At 39.7% G+C, this 22,757-nt stretch overlaps 1 protein-coding gene across 11 annotated transcripts in view; it reads left to right on the forward strand.

Moving 5' to 3' along the window:
• The window catches only part of MSH3 (mutS homolog 3), a 228,349-nt gene that overhangs the window by 185,957 nt on the left and 19,635 nt on the right, over positions 1-22,757 (forward strand). For all 11 annotated transcript variants that reach the window (NM_001131571.1, XM_063723860.1, XM_054555021.2 and 8 more), the window contains 1 exon segment: positions 19,801-19,987. In NM_001131571.1, coding sequence (NP_001125043.1) covers positions 19,801-19,987 — 187 coding nt within the window.

Consider the following 22,757-nt stretch of genomic DNA (forward strand, 5'->3'; position numbering starts at 1 on the left):
TTTGTCTCTTGTCTGCCACAGATTAGCCCTGTCACCTTGAGGAAGTGGCTTGACCTCTGAAATGTCTTATCTCATCTATAAAATAGGAGTATAAAATGATTACTAAGAACTTGTCCAGCACCAAGACTTTTTCAAAATTCTTTCTCTTGCCTCAAAGATGGCAAAGAATGTGCCATCAGACAAGCTCTTCCCTTCTTTCAAAAGAGAAGAACCATTGGAGAAAGAAATGACCAAATTCTATGTAGAGAGCTTGAGCAAGAAGAAAAAATGTAGGGGAAGGGTAAATAGCTCTGTCCAGAGCAATTGCCTTTTGTTGTTTACAGCTTGTCTATTTGAGACCATCCCGTAGGAAAGGTTTGGTAAGAACAAAGACCTTTGATAAAAGATGACTGAGAGACTGTCTGGGGTTTGATGCAAAGATCATCAGAGGCATCTACAAGTGAGTAGTCACCAGTGACAAAATCTCAAAGCGACGCAGGCTGGAGAATGGGCGATCTGTTAGTCTTGTCAGAGAGGAAGGTATTAGCAAAGGCAGATTGAATAAGCGGAAGGTAAAAAAATAAAAAACAGCAATAGCATTTTTTTATATATATACTTCATTAGCACAGGTTTGGCTTTACCAATATAGGAAAGGCATTTTTACACTAATTAGGTCATTGTGAAAAAGAAAAATTGGAGTTATTTTTTAAATGCAGTGTTTTTAACTAAGAAGAAAATATGAGACCGGGTGTGGTGGCTCACTCCTGTAATCCTAGCACTTTGGGAGCCTGAGGCAGGTGGATCACTTGAGGTCAGGAGTTCGAGACCAGCCTAGCCAACAGGGTGAAACCCTGTCTCTACTAAAAATACTAAAATTAGCTGGACATGGTGGCACATTCCTGTGGTCCCAGCTACTTGGGAGGCTGAGGCACAAGAATTACTTGAACCCTGGAGGCAGAGGTTACAGTGAGCTGAGATTGCACCACTGTACTCCAGCCTGGGCAACAGAGAGACTGTCTCAAAAAATATATATATATATATTAATACTGTGGAGGTTATGTGACAGTCTTTAATAACAACAACCAGTTATATTACTATAATAAGCTTTCCATGAAAACACCAAAAAGTACTTTTTGATATCTTATTAAAAATTAAGATTCTGTCATATTTCTTAGGATTATATACATTATAATTTTATGTTTTTTAGAATAAACTCAGCAATAGTGTACAAGGATATCCTAATCTATATGGATGCACAAAGGAACATATAAATTTAAATCCTTTTGCTCCTTGATCAGTCAGTTCTTTTCATTTTAAACTTTAATTTTGGACATTCACAAAATTGTTAACTCTTGAGTGATGTGGGTTGAGTAGGTTGTATTACAATTCTAAAAACAAATGATTCATTTCAACATGTATTGAACATCTTATGTGCAAGACACTCTGCCTAACGTTTGAGGGGACTACAGAGATAAATCAGTGAGGCCTTTTCTCAAAGAACATTGACTTCTAGAAAGATGACAAGAGAAAGCTCTTCTGGTCAGTTCTATGGGAGGGGAATCAGGGACAGCTACACAGAAGCAGCTTAAGGATGATAAGGCTTCCAGTCCACAGAAAGAGAGGGGTGAAGATGATTCCAGTATAATGGAACCATGAGAACACACAGAGGAATAAAGGTTTGTCACGTCAGCTCTTTGAATATGCCAAAAAAAAAAAAAAAAGAAACCTCTGAATTACAGTTTTCCCTCAGTATCTGCTGGGGACTGGTTTCAGGACCCCCCAGTATGAAAATCTGCAGATGATCACATCCCTGATATAAAGTGGGATATTTGCATATAGCCTGTGCACATCCTCCTCGATACTTTAAATCATCTCCAGGTTACTTATAATACATAGTATAATGTAAATGCTATGTAAACAGTTGCTATACTGTATTATGTTTAACATTTATATTATTTTGTATTGTTTTTTATTTTTATTGAATATATTTTCGATCCACAGTTGATTGAATCTGCGGTTGCAGATACGGAGAGCTGATTGTATACCCTCTAAAAGGATGAATTTTATGCTATGTCACTTATATCTTAATAAAGCTGTTATTTTTTAAAAGTACATGCCATGTGTTAGGGATGGCAAGGATAAATTGTTGTGATGGTGACATGGGATCCTGTGTTGTGCAGAAGGAGAGGAGACTGGAGAGAGGTGTAGGACCAGACCACACAGAGGGTCTTGAAAACCATGCTAGGAATTTTGAATTTTATTTTCCAGGCATTAGCAAAATATTGTAAGTTTTTAAGCATAGGAATCAAAATGACTCCATTGATTTTAAAATATGGAGGTAAAAGATAAATTAGCTGTTAGTAAAAGTGAAGATGGAGAGGAAAAACTAGGCTATTGGAACAGCTTCGACCAAAGAGTGTAAATTAGTGAAACTAGTTTGCAAGAATACTAGGGACAGGGGTCAGGCACAGTGGCTCACGCCTGTTATCTCAGCACTTTGGGAGGCTGAGGCAGGAGGATCACTTGAGCTGACAAGTTCGAGACCAGCCTAGGCAATGTGGCAAAACCCCATCTCTACCAAAAATACAAAAATTAGCCAGGCATGGTGGTGCACACCTGTGGTCCCAGCTACTCAGGAGGCTGAGGTGGGAGTTCGCTTGAACCCGGGAGGTTGAGGCTGCAGTGAGCCAAGATCGTACTATCGCACTCCAGCTTGCGTAACAGAGCCAGACCTTGTCTAAAAAATAAAAAAATTTATATAAAAATACTGGGGACTGGATATTGCATCTTAAAGGAGTAAGGAAAATGAAAGAAAATGCTGAATTCTCGTTTTCATATTTATAGAACAAAGATACTGTATTATTTTTCTGAGCTGTGTAACCAACTATCACAAATTTAGCAGCTTGAGCAACACACATTTATTATATCAACATTTCTGTGGTTCATGACCCCAGTCACAGCTTAGCTGGTCACACAAGCTTAGCTTAGCTGTGTGAGGCTGTGGTTAAGGTATTGGCCAGGGTGGGATTCTCACTTTGAGTCAGGACTAGAGATGTACCCACTTTCAGAATTACCCAGGTTGTTGGCAGAATTCATTTCCTTGAGGTTGTGAGTCTGAGGTCCTCAGCTTCTTGCCAGCTGTAGGCTGGGGACTGCTTTCAGCTCCTAGAGGACGCTTGCAGATCACATGGCCCTCTCACAACATGACAGTGAACTTATTCAAAGCCAGCTGGGGAGAAAGTCTCTAGCACTAGTTGACTGGCAAAACATACAACATCATATAATTGTGAAATTAATACCTCATCACCTTTGCCATAGTCTGATGGTTCAAAGCAAGTTACAAGTCCCACTCACAATAAGAGGAGGGAATTATCCAAGGGGGTAAACACCAGAAAGTGGAGATGGTTGGGGTCACCATAGAGCATGTCCACCGCAGGTACTTTTCAGCCTCTTAAAGTACAGTAGAGCGTCCTCTAAAGCCGAGTAAGCAGAGTGTAGACTCTGGCGTCAGACCGAGCCAGGTTTGAATCCTGACTCCCTGACTGACTATCCTTTTGAGCACTAAACCTCAGACTCCTCATTTGTACATAGGGATAAAGATCTACGTCTCACGATGTGGTGTCAGGACAAAATGAGATAATGCAGGTCAAACACTTCAGTGAGTGCCCAAGACAGGAAAGTTGCTCACGTATGTTATCACATTTGCGTCTCAGCTACCATGAGAAGTAATTGAAAAGTTTTCCATTAAATGATTTGCCTATATTAAATCAGTTTTTGCTCTTGAGTAAACTTAATCTAATGGACTTTTTGCTATATCATTGTGAGCATGGATTAATACATTCATGAAAAATCACTAGACTTGAGTATTTTTTTTTTTTTAATCAGCCTCTTCTTTTTACAGACAAGGAAGCTACAACCACATAGAAAAGTTATCCGACTTGCCTAAGATCTCACAGTACTTAGTGGCTAAGCCAGGACTAGAGTGATGGCCTATTTATGCAAGTTACTGCTGTTTCTACCATGTTTAGCTGTGTGACATAATTTTTAATTATGACATTTATAAATTTTTTCACTCAATCTTGTAGACTAGAAGCTCCTTTTTCAATGAGACAGCTAATTTTTTAATGCCAAGAAATAGATATATAGAAAAGTTCAAGGCCTTAGCCCTAAAATAAGAATTTGCAAACTTCTAGTGACAGTACTCAATCTCTCTGAATGTCTCTGTTGTTTAAGACGTGATATGATGTTTTAACTTTAAATTAAACTAAATTGGCTGGGTGCAGTGGCTCACGCCTGTAATCCCAACACTTTGAGAGGCCGAGGCAGGCGGATCACTTGAGGCAAGGAGTTTGAGACCAGCCTGACCAACATACCAAAACCTCATCTCTACTAAAACTACAAAATATTAGCCAGGTGTGGTGGCTTGCACCTATAGTCCCAGCTGCTTGGGAGGCTGAGGCGTGAGAGTCACTTGAACCCTGGAGGTGAAGGTTACAGTGAGCTGAAATTGTGCCAGTGCACTCCAACCTGGACAACAGAGCGATACTCTGTCTCAATAAAATAAAATAAAATAAATTTGCTACTTATATGTGTATGTGTCTTCACGCTATATATCTGGGCACACTCTATATTTTTTGAACCGATTCTTAAGGGTATCCCAATGATAGTAATGAAAATAAGCAGCATAAAATTTTATAGCCATCCTAGAACAATATTTCCTGTGTATTTTAATCCACTGGAATTGGGAAAGAAGGATTGATTATGTTGTTTTCATTTAATGCCGATTTATCAATCTCCATCTTTGTGTCAGATGTTTGCTAGGTGCTTGGGGGGTGAGAAAGGGTCACCACATGACCGTAATCCTCCTACCCAGAGATAACTACTCTAAACATGTTGATAGCCTTCTGTATATATTTTTTGCACATGTAGTTTTTAATAAAAGTGACACAATAAAATACTTTCAAAAATTATAATTACAGCAGCAGTGGCTGTCATGGTAGGAGGAAACTAAAGCAAATCAGAGGGCACAAAACTGAAAACTAAGTAAGAGGATTCCCATTTCCTCCCAACCCCCTGCTACCCTCCCCAGCCCTACTCACTAGAGGCAACCACTGAGTGGTCCCTGATTTTCTTCTGGTAGTTAACATTATATTAATATAAAATATTTTAACTCTGGTTTTAGATTTATTAGCTTTAGGCAGTATCTGTTGACCTTTTGCTATAAAATATGAAGAAATTTTTTATCAATTCAAGCTTGAGCCTTTCTTCTTCTCAGGTTCCAGTTTATAAAACTGTTTTTACCTTGAAAAGGTCTCTGACATTTATTATTACTGGTGTATTATCTCTTTTGCTTTTTCATAGGCTAGTTTAAAAATGGAATGCATTATTGTGATCACATGTTAATGTATATTCTCTTTAGAGCTAAATATATATGTATATCATTCTAAGGTACTAAACTTTGTTGTTTGACAAACCTGACAAAACAAGCAATGGGGAAAGGAAAGGGGAATCTTCTAGGCATCCCAGTCTAAAACTCTTCATTTCTATCCAGCTTTTTTCACTTCTTCCATTTTGACTGCTGCTCTTCCTTGTATCTCATGTTATTATCTTCCTTGAATATTCTTTTTTTTTTTTCTTTGCTCTGTTGCCCAGGCTGGAGGGCAGTGGCATAATCTCAGCTCACTGCAAACTCCGCCTCCCAGGTTCAAGCAATTCTCGTGCCTCAACCTCCCGAGTAGCTGGGATTATAGGCACTTGCCACCACACCCGGCTAATTTTTGGGTTTTTGTTGTTGTTGTTGTTGTTTTTATTATACTTTAAGTTCTAGGGTACATGTGCACAATGTGCAGGTTTGTTACATAGGTATACATATGCCATGTTGGTTTGCTGCACCCATCAACTCGTCATTTACGTTAGGTATTTCACCTAATACTATCCCTCCCCCAGCCCCCCTACCCCTGACAGACCCTGGTGTGTGATGTTCCCTGCCCTGTGCCCATGTGTTCTCATTGTTCAACACCCACCTGTGAGTGAGAACATGCATTGTTTGGTTTTCTGTTGTTGTGATAGTTTGCTTAGAATGATGGTTTCCAGCTTCATCCATGTCCCTGCAAAAGACACGAACTCATTCTTTTTTATGGCTGCATAGTATTCCATGGTGTATATGTGCCACATTTTTTTTTTTTAATTTTAAGAAATGCTCTTTTTTTTATATACTTTAAGTTCTAGGGTACATGTGCACAACGTGCAGGTTTGTTACATATGTATACATGTGCCATGTTGGTGTGCTGCACCCATTATCTTGTCCTTTACATTAGGTATATATCCTAATGCTATCCCTCCCCACTCACCCCACCCCACGACAGGCCGCAGTATGTGATGTTCCCCTTCCTGTGTCCAAGTGTTCTCATTGTTCAGTTCCCACCTATGAGTGAGAACATGCAGTGTTTGGTTTTCTGTCCTTGCGATAGTTTGCTGAGAATGATGGTTTCCAGCTTCATCCATGTCCCTACAAAGAACATGAACTCATCCTTTTTTATGGCTGCATAGTATTCTATGGTGTATATGTGCCACATTTTCTTAATCCAGTCTATCATTGATGGGCATTTGGGTTGGTTCCAAGCCTTTGCTATTGTGAATAGTGCCACAGTGAACATACGTGTGCATGTGTCTTTATAGCAGCATGATTTATAATCCTTTGGGTATATACCCAGTAATGGGATGGCTGGGTCAAATGGTATTTCTAGTTCTAGATCCCTGAGGAATCACCACACTGTCTTCCACAATGGTTGAACTAGTTTACATTCCCACCAACAGTATAAAAGTGTTCCTGTTTCTCCACATCCTCTCCAGCACCTGTTGTTTCCTGACTTGTTAATGATCACCATTCTAACTGGTGTGAGGTGGTATCTCATTGGGGTTTTGATTTGTATTTCTCTGGTGGCCAGTGATGATGAGCATTTTTTCATGTGTCTGTTGTATGTGCCACATTTTCTTAATCCAGTCTATCATTGATGGACATTTGGGTTGGTTCCAAGCCTTTGCTATTGTGAATAGTGCCACAATAAACATACGTGCGCATGTGTCTTTATTGTAGCATGATTTATAATCCTTTGGGTGTATACCCAGTAATGGGATCGCTGGGTCAAATGGTATTTCTAGTTCTAGATACTTGAAGAATCGCCACACTGTCTTTCACAGTGGTTGAACTAATTTACACTCCCGCCAACAGTGTAAAAGAGTTTCTGTTTCTTCACATCCTCTCCAGCATCTGTTGTTTCCTGTCTTTTTAATGGTCATTGTTCTAACTGGAATGAGATGGTATGTCATTGTGGTTTTGATTTGCATTTCTCTGGTGACCAGTGATGAGAAGCATTTTTTCGTATGTCTGTTGGCTGCATAAATGTTTTCTTTTGAGAAGTGTCTGTTCATATCCTTTGCCCACTTTTTGATGGGGTTGTTTTTTTCTTGTAAATTTGTTTAAGTTCATTGTAGATTCTGGATATTAGTCCTTTGTCAGATGGGTAGATTGCAAAAATTTTCTCCCATTCTGTAGGTTGCCTGTTCACTCTGATGATAGTTTCTTTTGCTATGCAGAAGCTTTTTAGTTTAATGAGATCCCATTTGTCAATTTTGGCTTTTGTTGCCATTGCTTTTGGTGTTTTAGTCATGAAGTCTTTGCCCACGCCTATGTTCTGAATGGTATTGCCTAGGTTTTCTTCTAGGGTTTTTATGGTTTTAGGTCTTACATTTAAGTCTTTAATCCATCTTGAGTTAATTTTTATATATGGTGTAAGGAAGGGATCCAGTTTCAGCTTTCTACATATGGCTAGCCAGTTTTCCCAGCACCATTTATTAAATAGGGAATCCTTTCCCCATTGCTTATTTTGTCAGGTTTGTCAAAGATCAGATGGTTGTAGATGTGTGATGTTATTTCTGAGGCCTCTGTTCTATTCCATTGGTCTATATATCTGTTTTGGAACCAGTGCCATGCTGTTTTGGTTACTGTAGCCTTGTAATATAGTTTGAAGTCAGGTAGCATGATGCCTCCAGCTTTGTTCTTTTTGCTTAGGATTGTCTTGGCAATGCGGGCTCTTTTTTGGTTCCATATGAAGTTTAAAGTACTTTTTTCCAATTCTGTGAAGAAAATCAGTGGTAGCTTGATGTGGGAGATAGCACTGAATCTATAAATTACCTTGGGCAGTATGGCCATTTTCACGATATTGATTCTCCCTATCCATGAGCATGGAATGTTCTTCTATTTGTTTATGTCCTCTTTTATTTTGTTGAGCAGTGGTTTGTAGTTGTCCTTGAAGAGGTCTTTCACATCCCTTGTAAGTTGTATTCCTAGGTATTTTATTCTCTTTGTAGTAATTGTGAATGGGAGTACACTCATGATTTGGCTATTTGTCTATTATTGGTATATAGGAATACTTGTGATTTTTGCACATTGATTTTGTATCCTGAGACTTTGCTGAAGTTGCTTATCAGCTTAAGGAGATTTTGGGCTGGGACGATGGGGTTTTCTAAATATACAATCATGTCATCTGCAAACAGGGACAATTTGACTTCCTCTTTTCCTAACTGAATACCCTTTATTTCTTTCTCTTGCCTTATTGCCCTAGTCAGAACTTCCCATACTATGTTGTGTAGGAGGCGTGAGAGAGAGCATCCTTGTCTTGTGCCGGTTTTCAAAAGGAATGCTTCCAGTTTTGCCCATTCAGTATGATATTGGCTGTGGGTTTGTCATAAATAGCTCTTATTATTTTGAGATATGTTCCATCAATATCTAGTTTATTGAGAGTTTTTAGCATGAAGGGCTGTTGAATTTTGTTTAAGGCCTTTTCTACATCTATTGAGATAGTCATGTGGTTTTTGTCATTGGTTCTGTTTATGTTATGGATTACACTTACTGATTTGCGTATGTTGAAGCAGCCTTGCATCCCGTAGATGAAGCCGACTTGATTGTGGTGGATAAGCTTTTTGATGTGCTGCTGGATTTGGTTTGCCAGTATTTTATTGAGGATTTTCGCATTGATGTTCATCAGGGATATTGGTCTAAAATTCTCTTTTTTTTGGTGTGTCTCTGCCAGGCTTTGGTATCAGGATGATGCTGGCCTCATAAAATGAGTTAGGGAGGATTCCCTCTTTCTCTGTTGATTGGAATAGTTTTAGAAGGAATGGTACCAGCTCCTCTTTGTACCTCTGGTAGAATTCGGCTGTGAATCCATCTGGTCCTGGACTTTTTTTGGTTGGTAGGCCATTAAGTATTGCCTCAATTTCAGAACCTGTTATTGGTTTGTTCAGAGATTCAACTTCTTCCTGGTTTAGTCTTGGCATGGAGTATGTGTCCTGGAATTTATCCATTTCTTCTAGATTTTCTAGTGTATTTGCGTAGAGGTGTTTATAATATTCTCTGATGGTAGTTTGTATTTCTGTGGGATCGGTGGTAATGTCCCCTTTATAACTTTTTATTGTGTCTATTTGATTCTTCTCTCTTTTCTTCTTTATTAGTCTTGCTAGCAGTCTATCAATTTTGTTGATCTTTTCAAAAAACTAGCTCCTGGATTCATTGACTTTTTGAAGGATTTTTTCTATCTCCTTCAGTTCTGCTCTGATCTTAGTTATTTCTTGCCTTCTGCTAGCTTTTGAATTTGTTTGCTCTTGCTTCTCTAGTTCTTTTAATTGTGATGTTAAGGTGTCGATTTTAGATCTTTCCTACTTTCTCTTGTGGGCATTTAGTGCTATAAATTTCACTCTACACACTGCTTTAAATGTGTCCCAGAGATTCTGGTATGTTGTGTCTTTGTTCTCATTGGTTTCAAAGAACACTTTTATTTCTGCCTTCATTTCATTATGCACCCAGTGGTCATTCAGTAGCAAGTTGTTCAGTTTCCATGTAGTTGTGCGGTTTTGAGTGAGTTTCTTAATCCTGAGTTCTAATTTGATTGTAGTATGGTCTGAGAGACAGTTTGTTGTGATTTCTGTTCTTTTACATTTGCTGTGGAGTGTTTTACTTCCAGTTATGTGGTCAATTTTAGAATAATTGTGATGTGGTGCTGAGAAGGATGTATTTTCTGTTGATTTGGGGTGTGGAGTTCTGTAGATATCTATTAGGTCCGTTTGGTCCAGAGCTGAGTTCAGGTCCTGGATATCCTTGTTAACCTTCTGTCTCATTGATCTGTCTAATATTGATAGTGGGATGTTAAAGTCTGCCATTATTATTGTGTGGGAGTCTTAGTCTCTTTGTAGGTGTCTAAGGACTTGCTTTATGAATCTGGATGCTCCTGTATTGGGTGCATATATATTTAGGATAGTTAGCTCTTCTTGTTGAATTGATCCCTTTACCATTGTGTAGTGCCCTTCTTTGTCTCTTTTGATCTTTGTTGGTTTAAAGTCTGTTTTAGCAGAGACTAGGATTGCAACCCCTGCTTTTTTTTGCTTTCCATTTGCTTGGTAGATCTGCCTCCATCCCTTTATTTTGAGCCTATGTGTGTTTTTGCACCTGAGATGGGTCTCCTGAATACTGCACACTGATGGGTCTTGACTCTTTCTCCAATTTGCCAGTCTGTGTCTTTTAATTGTGGCATTTAGCCCATTTACATTTAAGGTTGATATTGTTATGTGTGAATTTGATCCTGTCATTTTGCTGTTAGCTGGTTATTTTGCCTGTTAACTGATGCAGTTTCTTCATAGCGTCAATGGTCTTTACAATTTGGCATGTTTTTGCAGTGGCTGGTACTGATTATTCCTTTCCATGTTTAGTGCTTCCTTTAGGAGCTCTTGTAAGGCAGGCCTGGTGGTGACAAAATCTCTCAGCATTTGGTTGTCTGTGAAGGATTTTACTTCTCCCCCACATATGAAGCTTAGTTTGGCTGGATATGAGATTCTGGGTTGAAAATTCTTTTCTTTAAGAATGTTGAATATTGGCTACCACTCTCTTCTGGCTTGTGTGGTTTCTGCCAAGAGATCCACTGTTAGTCTGATGGGCTTCCCTTTGTGGGTATCCAGACCTTTCTTTCTGACTGCCCTTAACATTTTTTCTTTCATTTCAACTTTAGTGAATCTGACAATTATGTGTCTTGGGTTGCTCTTCTCGAGGAGTATCTTTGTGGTGATCTCTGTATTTCCTGAATTTGAATGTTGGCCTGCCTTGCTAGGTTAGGGAAGTTCTCCTGGATAATATCCTGAAGAGTGTTTTCTAACTTAGTTCCATTCTCCCCATCACTTTCCAGTACATCAATCAAATGTATATTTGGTCTTTTCACATAGTCCCATATTTCATGGAGGCTTTGTTCATTTCTTTTCACTCTTTTTTCTCTAATCTTGTCTTCTCACTTTATTTCATTAATTTGATCTTCAGTTGCTGATATCCTTTCTTCCACTTGATGAAATCGGCTATTGAAGATTGTGCATGCATCACGAAGTTCCCGTGCCATGGTTTTCAGCTCCATCAGGTCATTTAAGGTCTTCTCGACACTGTTTATTCTAGATAGCCATTCATCTAACCTTTTTTCAAGGTTTTTAGCTTCCTTGTGATGGGTTAGAACATGCTCCTTTTGCTTGGAGAAGTTTGTTATTACCGACCTTCTGAAGCCTACTTCTGTCAACTCATCAAACTCATTCTCTGCCCGGTTCTGTTCCGTTGCTGCTGAGGAGCTGCAATCCTTTGGAGGAGAAGAGGCGCTCTGGTTTTTGGAATTTTCTGCTTTTCTGCTGTGGTTTCTCCCTATCTTTGTGGTTTTATCTACATTTGTTCTTTGATGTTGGTGACCTACAGATGGCATTTTGGTGTGGATGTCCTTTTTGTTGATGTTGATGCTATTTTTTTCTGTTTGTTAGTTTCCCTTCTAACAGGCCCCTCAACTGCAGGTCTGTTGGGGTTTGCTGGAGGTCCACTCCAGACCCTCTTTGCCTAGGTATCACCAGCAGAGGCTACAGAACAGTAAATATTGCTGCCTGATCCTTCATCTGGAAGTTTCATCCCAGAGAGACACCTGCCTGTTTGAGGTGTCTGTCAGTCCCTACTGGGAGGTGTCTGCCAGTCAGGCTACACGGGGGTTTGGGACCTGCTTGAGGAGGCAGTCTGTCCCTTCTCGGAGCTTGAATGCCATGCTGAGAGAACCGCTGCTGTCTTCATAGTTGTCAGACAGGGACGTTTAAGTCTGCAGATGCTGTCTGTTGCCTTTCGTTCTGCTATGCCCTGCCCCCAGAGGTGGAATCTAGAGAGGCAGTAGGCCTTGCTGAACTGTGGTGGGCTCTGCCCAGTTTGAGCTTCCAGGCCACTTTGTTTACACTGTGAGCTACTCAAGCCTCAGCAATGGCAGATGCCCCTCCCCCGTCAAGCTACAACGTCGCAGGTTGATCTCAGACTGCTGCGTTAGCAGTGAGCAAGGCTCTGTGGGCGTGAGACCTGCTGAGCCAGGCATGGGAGGGTATCTCCTGGTCTGCCAGTTGCAAAGACCGTGGGAAAAGTGCAGTATTTGGTCAGGAGTGTACTGTTTCTTCAGGTACAGTCTGTCATGGCTTCCCTTGCCTAGGAAAAGGAAATCCCCCGTCCCCCTGCACTTCCCAGGTGAGGCAATGCCCTGCCCTGTTTCAGCTCACCATCCATAGGCTGCACCCACTTTCCAACCAGTCCCAATGAGATGAAGCAGGTACCTCAGTTGGAAATGCAGAAATCACGTATCTTCTGCATCCATCTCGGTGGGAGCTACAGACTGGAGCTGTTCCTATTTAGCCGTCTTGGAAGCGACCCTTAATTTTTGGATTTTTTTCTGAGACAGATTCTCGCTCCATTGCCAAGTCTGAAGTACAGTGGTGCGATCTCAGCTCACTGCAACCTCTGCCTCCCAGGCTCAAGCGATTTTCCTGCCTCAGCCTCCTGAGTAGCTGGGATTACAGGCATGCACCACTACCCTTGGCTAATTTCTGTATTTTTAGTAGATATGCGGTTTTGCCATGTTGGCCAGGCTGGTCTCAAACTCCTGACCTCAAGTGATCTGCCTGCCTCAGCCTCCCAAAGTGCTGAGATTATAGGCCACTGCACCCGGCTGAATATTTTTTTTTTTTTTTGAGTCTGTCTCTGAGTACTTTTTTCATGTAGGGCTCTTGGTGGCAAATTTTTTTAGTTTTAGAAGCCTCAAATAGCTTTATCTTCATATTTGCTTTGAAAGTTTAGATGAATATAAATATCTAGATTTTAAATTTAAAGAAATTGCTCCCATTATCTTCCAGTATTACATTCAATGTAGATAAAAAGTCAATAAGAGTCTGATTCTCATCCCTTGCTTAATGATGAATTTTTTCTTTCTCTGAGGCATTTAGAATTTTTTAATCCTTATTATAAAATTTTCAGCAGAATGTTTAGATGTAAATCTTTTCTTACTAATCGTACTCAGCATTTCATGAAACCTTCCCATATGGAGATGCATGTCTTATTTCAGCATAGGGGCATTTTCTTATTTTATTTCATTACCTTTGTTGTTTGTACCTTTTGCACTTCCTATTTGAGCAGCTTTCAACTGTTAGGACATGGCCTCCATGTTTTAAATCTATTTGTTTGCACTTTACATTTCTTGGTCTTTCTCTTTACTGTTCTCAGAGATTTCTTTGAATTTATCTTCCAGGTTTAAAACTTGGTCTAGGGCAAGGCACGGTGGCTCACGCCTGTAATCCAAGTGCTTTGGGAGGCTGAGGCCGGTGGATCACTTGAGCCCAGGTGTTGAGACCAGCCTGGGCAACATGGTGGAACCCCGTCTCTACTAAAGATACAAAAAATAAAAAATTAGCTGGGCATGCCTGTAGTCCCAGCTTCCCAGGAGGCTGAGGTGGGAGGATCATCTGAGCACAGGAAGATTGAGGCTGCAGTGAGCTGTGTTCATGCCACTGTACTGCAGCCTGGCCGACAGAGTTAGAACCTTTCTCAAATAAACAATAATAAAATAAAAGCTTGGTCCTATACAGCATCAAATTTTAATTTCACTCATACAGTAAATTTTTCAGTGATCATATTTTTAATTTTCAAGATTTCTTGTTCTCCAGTTGTTTATTTCTTCATAGACTTTCCTTGTTTTAAGTCTGTCATGTTCTTAATCTCCCTGAGGATACCAGATCGAGATTTTGCTTGTTTTAATTCTTTCCAGTTGTATTAGTCCATTTTCACACTGCTGATAAAGGCATACCCGAGACTGGGCAATTTACAAAAGAAAGAAGTTTATTGGACTTACAGTTCCACATGGCTAGGGAGGCCTCCCAATCATGGTGGAAGGCAAGGGAGAGCAAGTCACATCTTATGTGGATGGCAGCAGGTAAAGATATTGTGCAGGGAAATGCTCGTTTTTAAAACTATCAGATCTCATGAGACCTATTCACTGTCATGAGAACAGCACAGGAAAGACCTGCCCCCATAATTCAGTCATTTCCCACTGGGTCCCTCCCACAACACGTGGGAATTATGGGAGCTAGAAGATGAGATTTGTGTGGGGACACAGAGTCAAACCATGTTATTCCACCCCTGGCCCCTCCCAAATCTCATATCTTCACATTCAGAACCAATCATGCCTTCCCAACAGTCCCCCAGGGTCTTAACTTATTTCAGCATTAACTTAAAAGTCCACAGTCCAAAGTCTCATCCAGGACAAGGCAAATCCCTTCTGCCTATGAGCCTGTAAAATCAAAAACTAGTTAGTTACTTCCTAAATACAATGGGGGTACAGGCATTGGGTAAATACAGCCATTCCAAATGGGAGAAATTGGCCAAAACAAAGGGGCTACAGGCCCTATGCAAGTCTGAAATTCAGCAGGGAAGTCAAATCTTAATGCTCCAAAATGGTATCTTTTGACTCCATGCCTCACATCCAGGTCACACTGATGCAAGAGGTGGGTTCCCATGGTCGGGCACCTCCTCCCCTGTGCTTTGCAGGGTACAGCCTCCCTCCCAGCTGCTTTCATAGGCTGACATTGAGTGTCTGTGGCATTTCCAGGCATGTGGTGCAAGCTCTAGGTGGATCTACCATTCTGGGGTCTGGAGGACTGTGGCCCTCTTCTCACAGTTCCACTAGATGGTGCCCCAGTGGGGACTCTGTGTGGGGGCTGCAATCCCACATTTCCCTTCTGTACTGCCCTAGCAGAGGTTCTCCATGAGAGCTCTGCCCTGTAGCAAACTTCTGCCTGGACATCCAGTTATTTTCATACATCTCTGAAATCTAAGTGGAGGTTCCCAAACCTCAGTTCTTGACTTCTGTGTACCTGCAGGCTCGATACCACATGGAAGCTGCCAAGGCTTGGGGCTTGCATCCTCTGAAGCCACAACCTGAGCTGTCCCTTGGCCCCTTTTAGCCATGGCTAGAGCTGCTGGGACACAGGGCACCAAGTCCCTATGCTACACACAGCGGGGGTCTACAGGCCCAGCCTATGAAACCACTTTTTCCTCCTTGGCCTCCCAGGGTGTGTTGGAAGGGGCTGCCATGAAGACCTCTGACATGCCTGGAGACATTTCCCCCATTGTCTTGGGGATTAACATTCACCTCCCCGTTTTTAATGCAAATTTCTGCACCTGGCTTGAATTTCTCCTCAGAAAATGGGATTTTCTTTTCTATCACACTGTCAGGCTGCAAATTTTCCAAACTTTCATGCTCTGTTTCCCTTATAAAACTGAGTGCCTTTAACAGCACCCAAGTCACCTCTTGAATTCTTTTCTGCTTAGAAATTTCTTCTGCCAGATCATCCTCTGCCTAAATCACCTCTCTCTAGTTCAAAGTTCCGCAAATGTCTAGGGTGGGGCAAAATGCTGCCAGTTTATTTGCTGAAACAAAGCAAGAGTCACCTTTGCTCCAGTTTCCAACAAGTTCTTCATTTCCATCTGAGACCCCCTCAGCCTGGACCTTATTGTTCATATCACTATCAGCATTTTTGTCAAAGCCATTCAACATGTCTGTAGGAGGTTCCAGACTTTCTCACATTTTCCTGTCTTCTGAGCCCTCCAAACTGTTCCAATCTCTGTCTGTTTCCCAGTTCCAAAGTTGCTTCCACTTTTTCAAGTATCTTTCCAGCAACACCCCACTCCTGGTACCAATTTACTGTATTAGTCCATTTTCATGCTGCTGATAATGACATACCCGAGGCTGGGCAGTTTACAAAAGAAAGAGGTTTACTGGACTTACAGCTCCACATGGCTGGGAGGCCTCACAATCATGGCAGAAGGCAAGGAGGAGCAAGTCACTTCTTATGTGGATGGCAGCAGGCAAAGAGAGAGATTGTGCTGGGAAACTCCCGTTTTTAAAACCATCAGATTTCATGAGACTCATTCACTATCACAAGAACAGCACAGGAAAGACCTGCCCCCATAATTCAGTCATCTCCCACCAGGTCCCTCCTACAACATGTGGGAATTACGGGAGCTACAAGACAAGATGTGGCTGGGGACACAGAGCCAAATCATATCACCAGTGAATTGTATTTTTATCCACTTCCTCTATTGTACTTGTTCTGTTGGTTTTCTGAGTCTTCTCTTTCATACTGTCATTGTTCCTCATGTGTCCTCAAATTTTTCTTTAATGTGGATGCTGCTCATATATCTGACTGGAACATTACTTGAGTTATTATAATAGCAAGGATAAATTTCCAGTAGCTCAATAGGTCCTTTTTCTAGCAGACCCCTCCACTGAAGTTAAAAAATTTCTGGTGACCTCATTTTTTAACATTCACTGTGTTATTAATATAACCATTTTCCGATGCCAAAAATTCTAACATACTAATTTTATTGGTTGCATAGTTTTTCATCATAACACTGTTTACTCTTTCTCTTATTATTGGATATTTGATTTTTTCCAACTTTTCATTAAATAACATCAAGAACACATTTGTACATGTATTTCTTCATGTATCTCTGATAGTTTTCATAATGTTAATTCCTAAAATGAAATTTATAGGTCATGAAAGATTTCTAATAGACATTGCTAAATTGTCTTTTGGAAGATTGTAACAAGTCTCTGTCTCACATAAAAATACCCTTTCCCCCCAGCACTCTTGATAATGGCAGATCATATTCTTTTTAATCTCTGCTAACTTAGCAATATACATATTACAATATATATATAGAATATGAATATTTTTCCTGTTTGAATTTACATATTTGGGTGTTTTCATGAGTTTGTTTCTTTTGTGAATTGACTCTTTATGTTCTTTGCCTGTTTTTCTGTTCATCATTTTGTTTTGCTTTGTCAGACTTTATTTTGGGAATGTTAAGTGCTCGTTATAATTACTGTAAGTTTTTTCTCAGTTTGTGGTTTGCCTTTAACTTTTTTATTATGTGTCTTTTGCTAAATATATGTTTTGATGCCGTATATGTAAAGCCACCCACTCACCTGTCTAGAGATTAAATTTCATCTATATAGCTTGGTATGTTTATGATTTCTAGTTTTACATTAAACTTTTAAATCCATGTACATTTATTTTGGAATATGGCTTATATAGGGATACATCTTTGTTTTTTCTGAAATAACTAATTAGCTAGCATCTTTTTCATTGACTGGTAGTTCATCCTTTACCTATTAATTTGAAATCTCACCTCTGTCATATACAAAATGTTTTTTATAAATATGTGTGTGTATCTGCCTAGAAATAACTTGTCCAGGCACATCTTACAATTCTTGACATTTCTAACAAGACCACTCTTACTTTACTGTTTTAGAAAGCACTTAAGTATAATGCTTAATCTACTGCATTAAAACTGTATACAACAGCCAGGCATGGTGGTTCATGCCTGTAATCTCAGCACTTTGGGAGGCTAAGGCGGGAGGATCATTTGAACCCAGGAGTTCAACAACAGCCTAGGCAACATAGTGAGACCTTGACTCTACAAAAAATTTAAAAATTAGCTGGGTGTGGCGGCACGCGCCAGTGGTCCCAGATATTCAGGAGTCTGAGGTGGGCACTCGCTTGAGCCTGGGAGGTTGAGGCTGCAGTGAGCTGTTATCATTGCCACTGCACTCCAGCCTGGGTGACAGATCAAGAGCCTGTCTCAAAACAAAAAAAAACAAAAAACTGTATCCAGTGCTTGTGTATTATCCTAATTTCTAAAAATTAATGACCCCCCAAAATATATCCCTCATCAGAATGTTCTGTTATCAGCCAAAGATTTCTTTTTGTCAGCTTACATCCTGCCACAGTAAAGGCAAACAGTGGTGGATATGGTGAACCATTGTGATTCTGAAGCATTCTGAGTAGTTTCAGGGATATGAAAGTTTCATCATCCTGTTTTGTGGTAGGGGAAAAGGAAATATTGGTAAAGTAAACATTGAAATTTGAGGTAAATACCAGTATTTGAACTTTGAAAAAGTAGCCAGAATGTTCCTAAGGTGGCAGCATTTCAGAAATTATACAATTTCTCAATGCCGCTGGTTACTGGAACAGTTCTAAGGCTCTGCCCATGTGTCGACATCACATTCCATCTCCCTTGTCCTTATACTGCTTCAGCCACACAGCTGGTTAAGGTGCAATTTGACCATGAATTTCTCAAGAAATGAAAGTTACGTTATGGTGCTGTAGGTCAAATGTGAAGTATATGTCCTATTTTGTGAACTATCGTAGCAAAACTAAATCAATGAAGGGATTTTGCTGAGAAAGTAGTTACCAGCATTCACAAAGCTGGCTACTGGGTGAAAAACCTGAATTCTAAGTTTTGCAATTAACTGCATAACACTGAGTATTACCTAATGATTCCTTTGTTTTTTTCAGTTCCTTTTGCATTATATAGATGTTTTCCCAAATGTGTTCTGGAAGACATTATTGCTGCAAGGTGCTCTGGAAGACATTTCAGGGACCATGGTTAAATCAGTTAAAGAAAAGCTGTGTACTAGATCCTTCTCTAAGAAATGCACTAGCTGGGCACGGTGGCTCACGCCTGTAATCCCAGCACTTAGGGAGGCCAAGGCAGGCAGATCACTTGAGGTTGGGAGTTCAAGATCAGCCTAGCCAAAATGGTGAAACCCTGCCTCTACTAAAAATACAAAAAATGTTAGCCAGGTGTGGTGGCATGCACCTATAGTCCCAGTTACTTGGGAGGCTGAGGCTATAGAATCACTTGAGCCCAGGAGGCAGAGGTTGTAGTGAGCCGAGAGCATGCCACTGTACTCCAGCCTGGGCGATGGGAGAGAAACCCTGTCCAAAAAAAAAAAAAAAAGCACAATATGTAGTCTCATACTAAAGGCTTTAAGAAGTCTTACAGAAAAGAAATTTAAATCTTTTGGATCTATTTCTTGACATCTGTAGGAACTGTTTCATAAAATCTACTTTAGGAACCTGTATTAGCTGCTGTTCAAGGTATCAAACATCTATAATTCTAGTTCCAGTAAAAAGTTGTGTATAAATAAGTTACTTTATATTTAGTACTTTAATTTGTAATATCAGTATGGAATCTTCTTAAGGAAACACTGAAAAAAACCTTTAATTGTACAAGATCTTTGTACAGTATCATGGACTTTTAAACACAGAAACACAGAGCAGCATTGTTTTGTCCTGTGAGTACCAAAACTTTGATTTGGATTTATTAGTGAGAAAAAAGCAGGATCAAACGTTTCCCTGCTTTTTAGGAGTTCTGTGCAATACCTCGAATTCTATCCAGAATGTTCCTACAAAGTACAGTATGATGTTAGACAGTCTTTACATCCAACATGTTTTCTTTTGTTTAATTTAATTTGAGCTATTATTGGCTCAAAATATATAGATTCTTAGTGATCTTTTATATTTTCATAAAATAATGTTTGGCTTCCTAATAAGAAAGTTAAGAGGAAAATCAAGGTGTTTTTATCTTGCTTGTAGGATGGGTGCTGCAGACAATATATATAAAGGACGGAGTACATTTATGGAAGAACTGACTGACACAGCAGAAATAATCAGAAAAGCAACATCACAGTCCTTGGTTATCTTGGATGAACTAGGAAGAGGGACGAGCACCCATGATGGAATTGCCATTGCCTATGCTACACTTGAGTATTTCATCAGAGATGTAAGTATCCGGTAAACTGTATTTAAAAAGAAATTAATTTGTAAATTATTATTTTTAAATGACAGTCATAATTGTGCTATATTTATGGGGTACAGTATGATGTTTTGAAACATATAAACAATATGGAGTGATTAAATTAAGCTAATTAACATATTCCTCACCTCACTTAGATATCATTTTTTGTGGTGAGACATTTGAAATTTAATTCTCTTAGTTATTTTAAAATATATATTATTACTGCTGTAGTCATAATACCATTATGCAATCCCTGCATACCCTTTTGTACATGGATGATACACATTATACACATTATTTTCCTGATCTCAGTCTCCAAATACTCAAAATTATCTTTTTTATAATTGACTGCAGTGCTGCAAGTGATCATTAGAATGCTACACACTGAATTCAGACAGATTGATCCTAAATAATGTTTGTAGTTTTTTGATATATGTTCCTTTTGCTTGCTGACTCAACATAAATCTGGTTGTATGAAAAAGGCCTTCCTGGCAATATTTTCACTCAGAATTATATCTTATTATCCTTGGTGAACCCTAAATCAAGAACAGGTACCATCCATCTACAGCCAGATTCCTCGAGGGAAAAACAAGGAAATACTGCCATTTCTACTTTGTGAAATCCTTTTTTTCACCAACATCCTGAAAGATCTCACCTCTTTGTGTTTCTATCTGATTCAGCAACATCATTCCTTCAGCGCATGTCTCCTTTTTTCAGGGTGCATTTCTAAGTTTCAATGTAAAATTTTGTTTGTGTCAAACGTTCCATCCGTGTCATTTCCATCTAACTCTCCCCTTTAGTTTACTTTCTCTATCTTGTTCATTTTGGTCTCTGCTTTTCAAATCTCCCCCTCATGGCACCTCCCCTTAGGTCTTTCCCTTCTCTGGTCTTTTTTCTGTTTTTCCCCCCATTTTCTTGCTCCTTTGTAATTGTGTCTTCTCTCATTTTCATTTCTTTCTCTCTTCCTTAAATAGCCAATAAAATCATATTTTTAATATTTCTTTTCAAAAAGCAACACAAAAATAAAATTTATTTTTCTTTAACCTTTTGTTGCCCTTGGTGTTTTGGGGTTTAGTTTTGTTTTTAAAGCTTAATTTCTATTTAATTTTTTTCCAGAAGATAGTTTTTCTTCAGTCTTTAGAGACTCAGCTCCATGCACAGGCTTTGATGAGATCATGGGTCAGCATCCTTAGATCTGAATTGGAGTGGAGTTGTTTGGTCCTCTAGGCTTAATGAGAATGATTCCTGACTACCTTGCTATGAGTTGCAGAACTTGTGCAGTAATACAGTTTCATCCACTGTTTGGGAAGCACAGAGACATCAACGACACTCAATTTGGAAATGTCCCTGACAGCTGTACCTTCTACTGTATTTCAAATGACAAACTTCTTAATAGCCTTGTCCTTAAGTGTGCATCCAACACAGTTTGTGCAGCAAATAGGTTGTACCTAGCTATGGCCCTTTTTGGCACAACCGTTGTTGTTGTTCCTCCTCCTCCTCCTCCTCTTTCTCTTCCTCCTCTTTTTTTTTTTTTTTTCTTTTTTGAAACAGGGGTTCACTCTGTCACTCAGGCTGCAGTGCAATGGCATGATCATGGCTCACTGCAGCCTCAACCTACCTGGGCCCAGGTGATCCTTCCACTTCGGCCTCCCGAGTAGCTGGGACTACAGGCACACACCAACCATACCCAGCTAATTTTTGTATTCTTTTAGGGACAGAGTTTCACCGTGTTGCCCAGGCTAGTCGTGAACTTCTAGGCTCCAGTGATCCACCTGCCTTGGCTTCTCAAAGTTCTGGGATTATAGGCATGAGTTACCATGCCCAGCCTCCCTTCTTTTCTTTGTTATTTTGGCAGTGAAGACCCAAGAGAGACTCAGGTTTTGTTTAAACATTTATTTAGATTACATAGGTAATTATAACATTTTGTTTTTTTAAAGGAATTTTTTGTTTTGCTTTAAAAAATTTATTTGCAAAAAGATGTAACTCAGAAACTTTAATCATTATAGAAACTACATAGGAAATGATGAGTTCATGTCCTTTTTGTAGGGACATGGATGAAGCTGGAAACCATCATTCTCAGCAAACTATCGCAAGGACAAAAAACCAAACACCGCATGTTCTCACTCATAGGTGGGAATTGAACAATGAGAACACATGGACACAGGAAGGGGAACATCACACATCGGGGCCTGTTTTGGGGTGGGGGGAGGGGGGAGGGATAGCATTAGGAGACATATCTAATGTTAAATGACGAGTTAATGGGTGCAGCACACCAACAAGGCACGTGTATACATATGTAACTAACCTGCACGTTGTGCACATGTACCCTAAAACTTAAAGTATAATAATAATAAAAAAACTACATAGGAAAGCAATCGACTTTTGTACATTAACCTTGTATCCTGCAGCCTTGCTGTAATCACTTATTAATTCCAGTCTGTGTGTATGTTTGTCAATTCTTTTGAATTTCCTATATAGGCAGTCATGTCAGATACAAATAGACAGTTTCACTTCTTTCTTCCCCATCTATTTTTTTTTCTTGTCTTATTGCAGTAACTAGGACTTTCAGTACAGTGTTGAAAAAGTAGTAAGAAAGGATATCGTTGCCTTGTTTCTGATCTTAGTGGGAAAGCTTTAAGTTTCTCACCGTTAAGTATGATGTTAGCTAGAGGTTGTTTGTGGATATTCCTTACCAAACTGAGGAAGTTCTCCTCTATTCCTAGTTTACTGAGAGTTTTTATCATGAATGGGTGTT

The sequence above is a fragment of the Pongo abelii genome, chromosome 4 (genome assembly GCF_028885655.2).
Source record: "Pongo abelii isolate AG06213 chromosome 4, NHGRI_mPonAbe1-v2.0_pri, whole genome shotgun sequence".
Lineage (NCBI taxonomy): Eukaryota > Metazoa > Chordata > Mammalia > Primates > Hominidae > Pongo > Pongo abelii.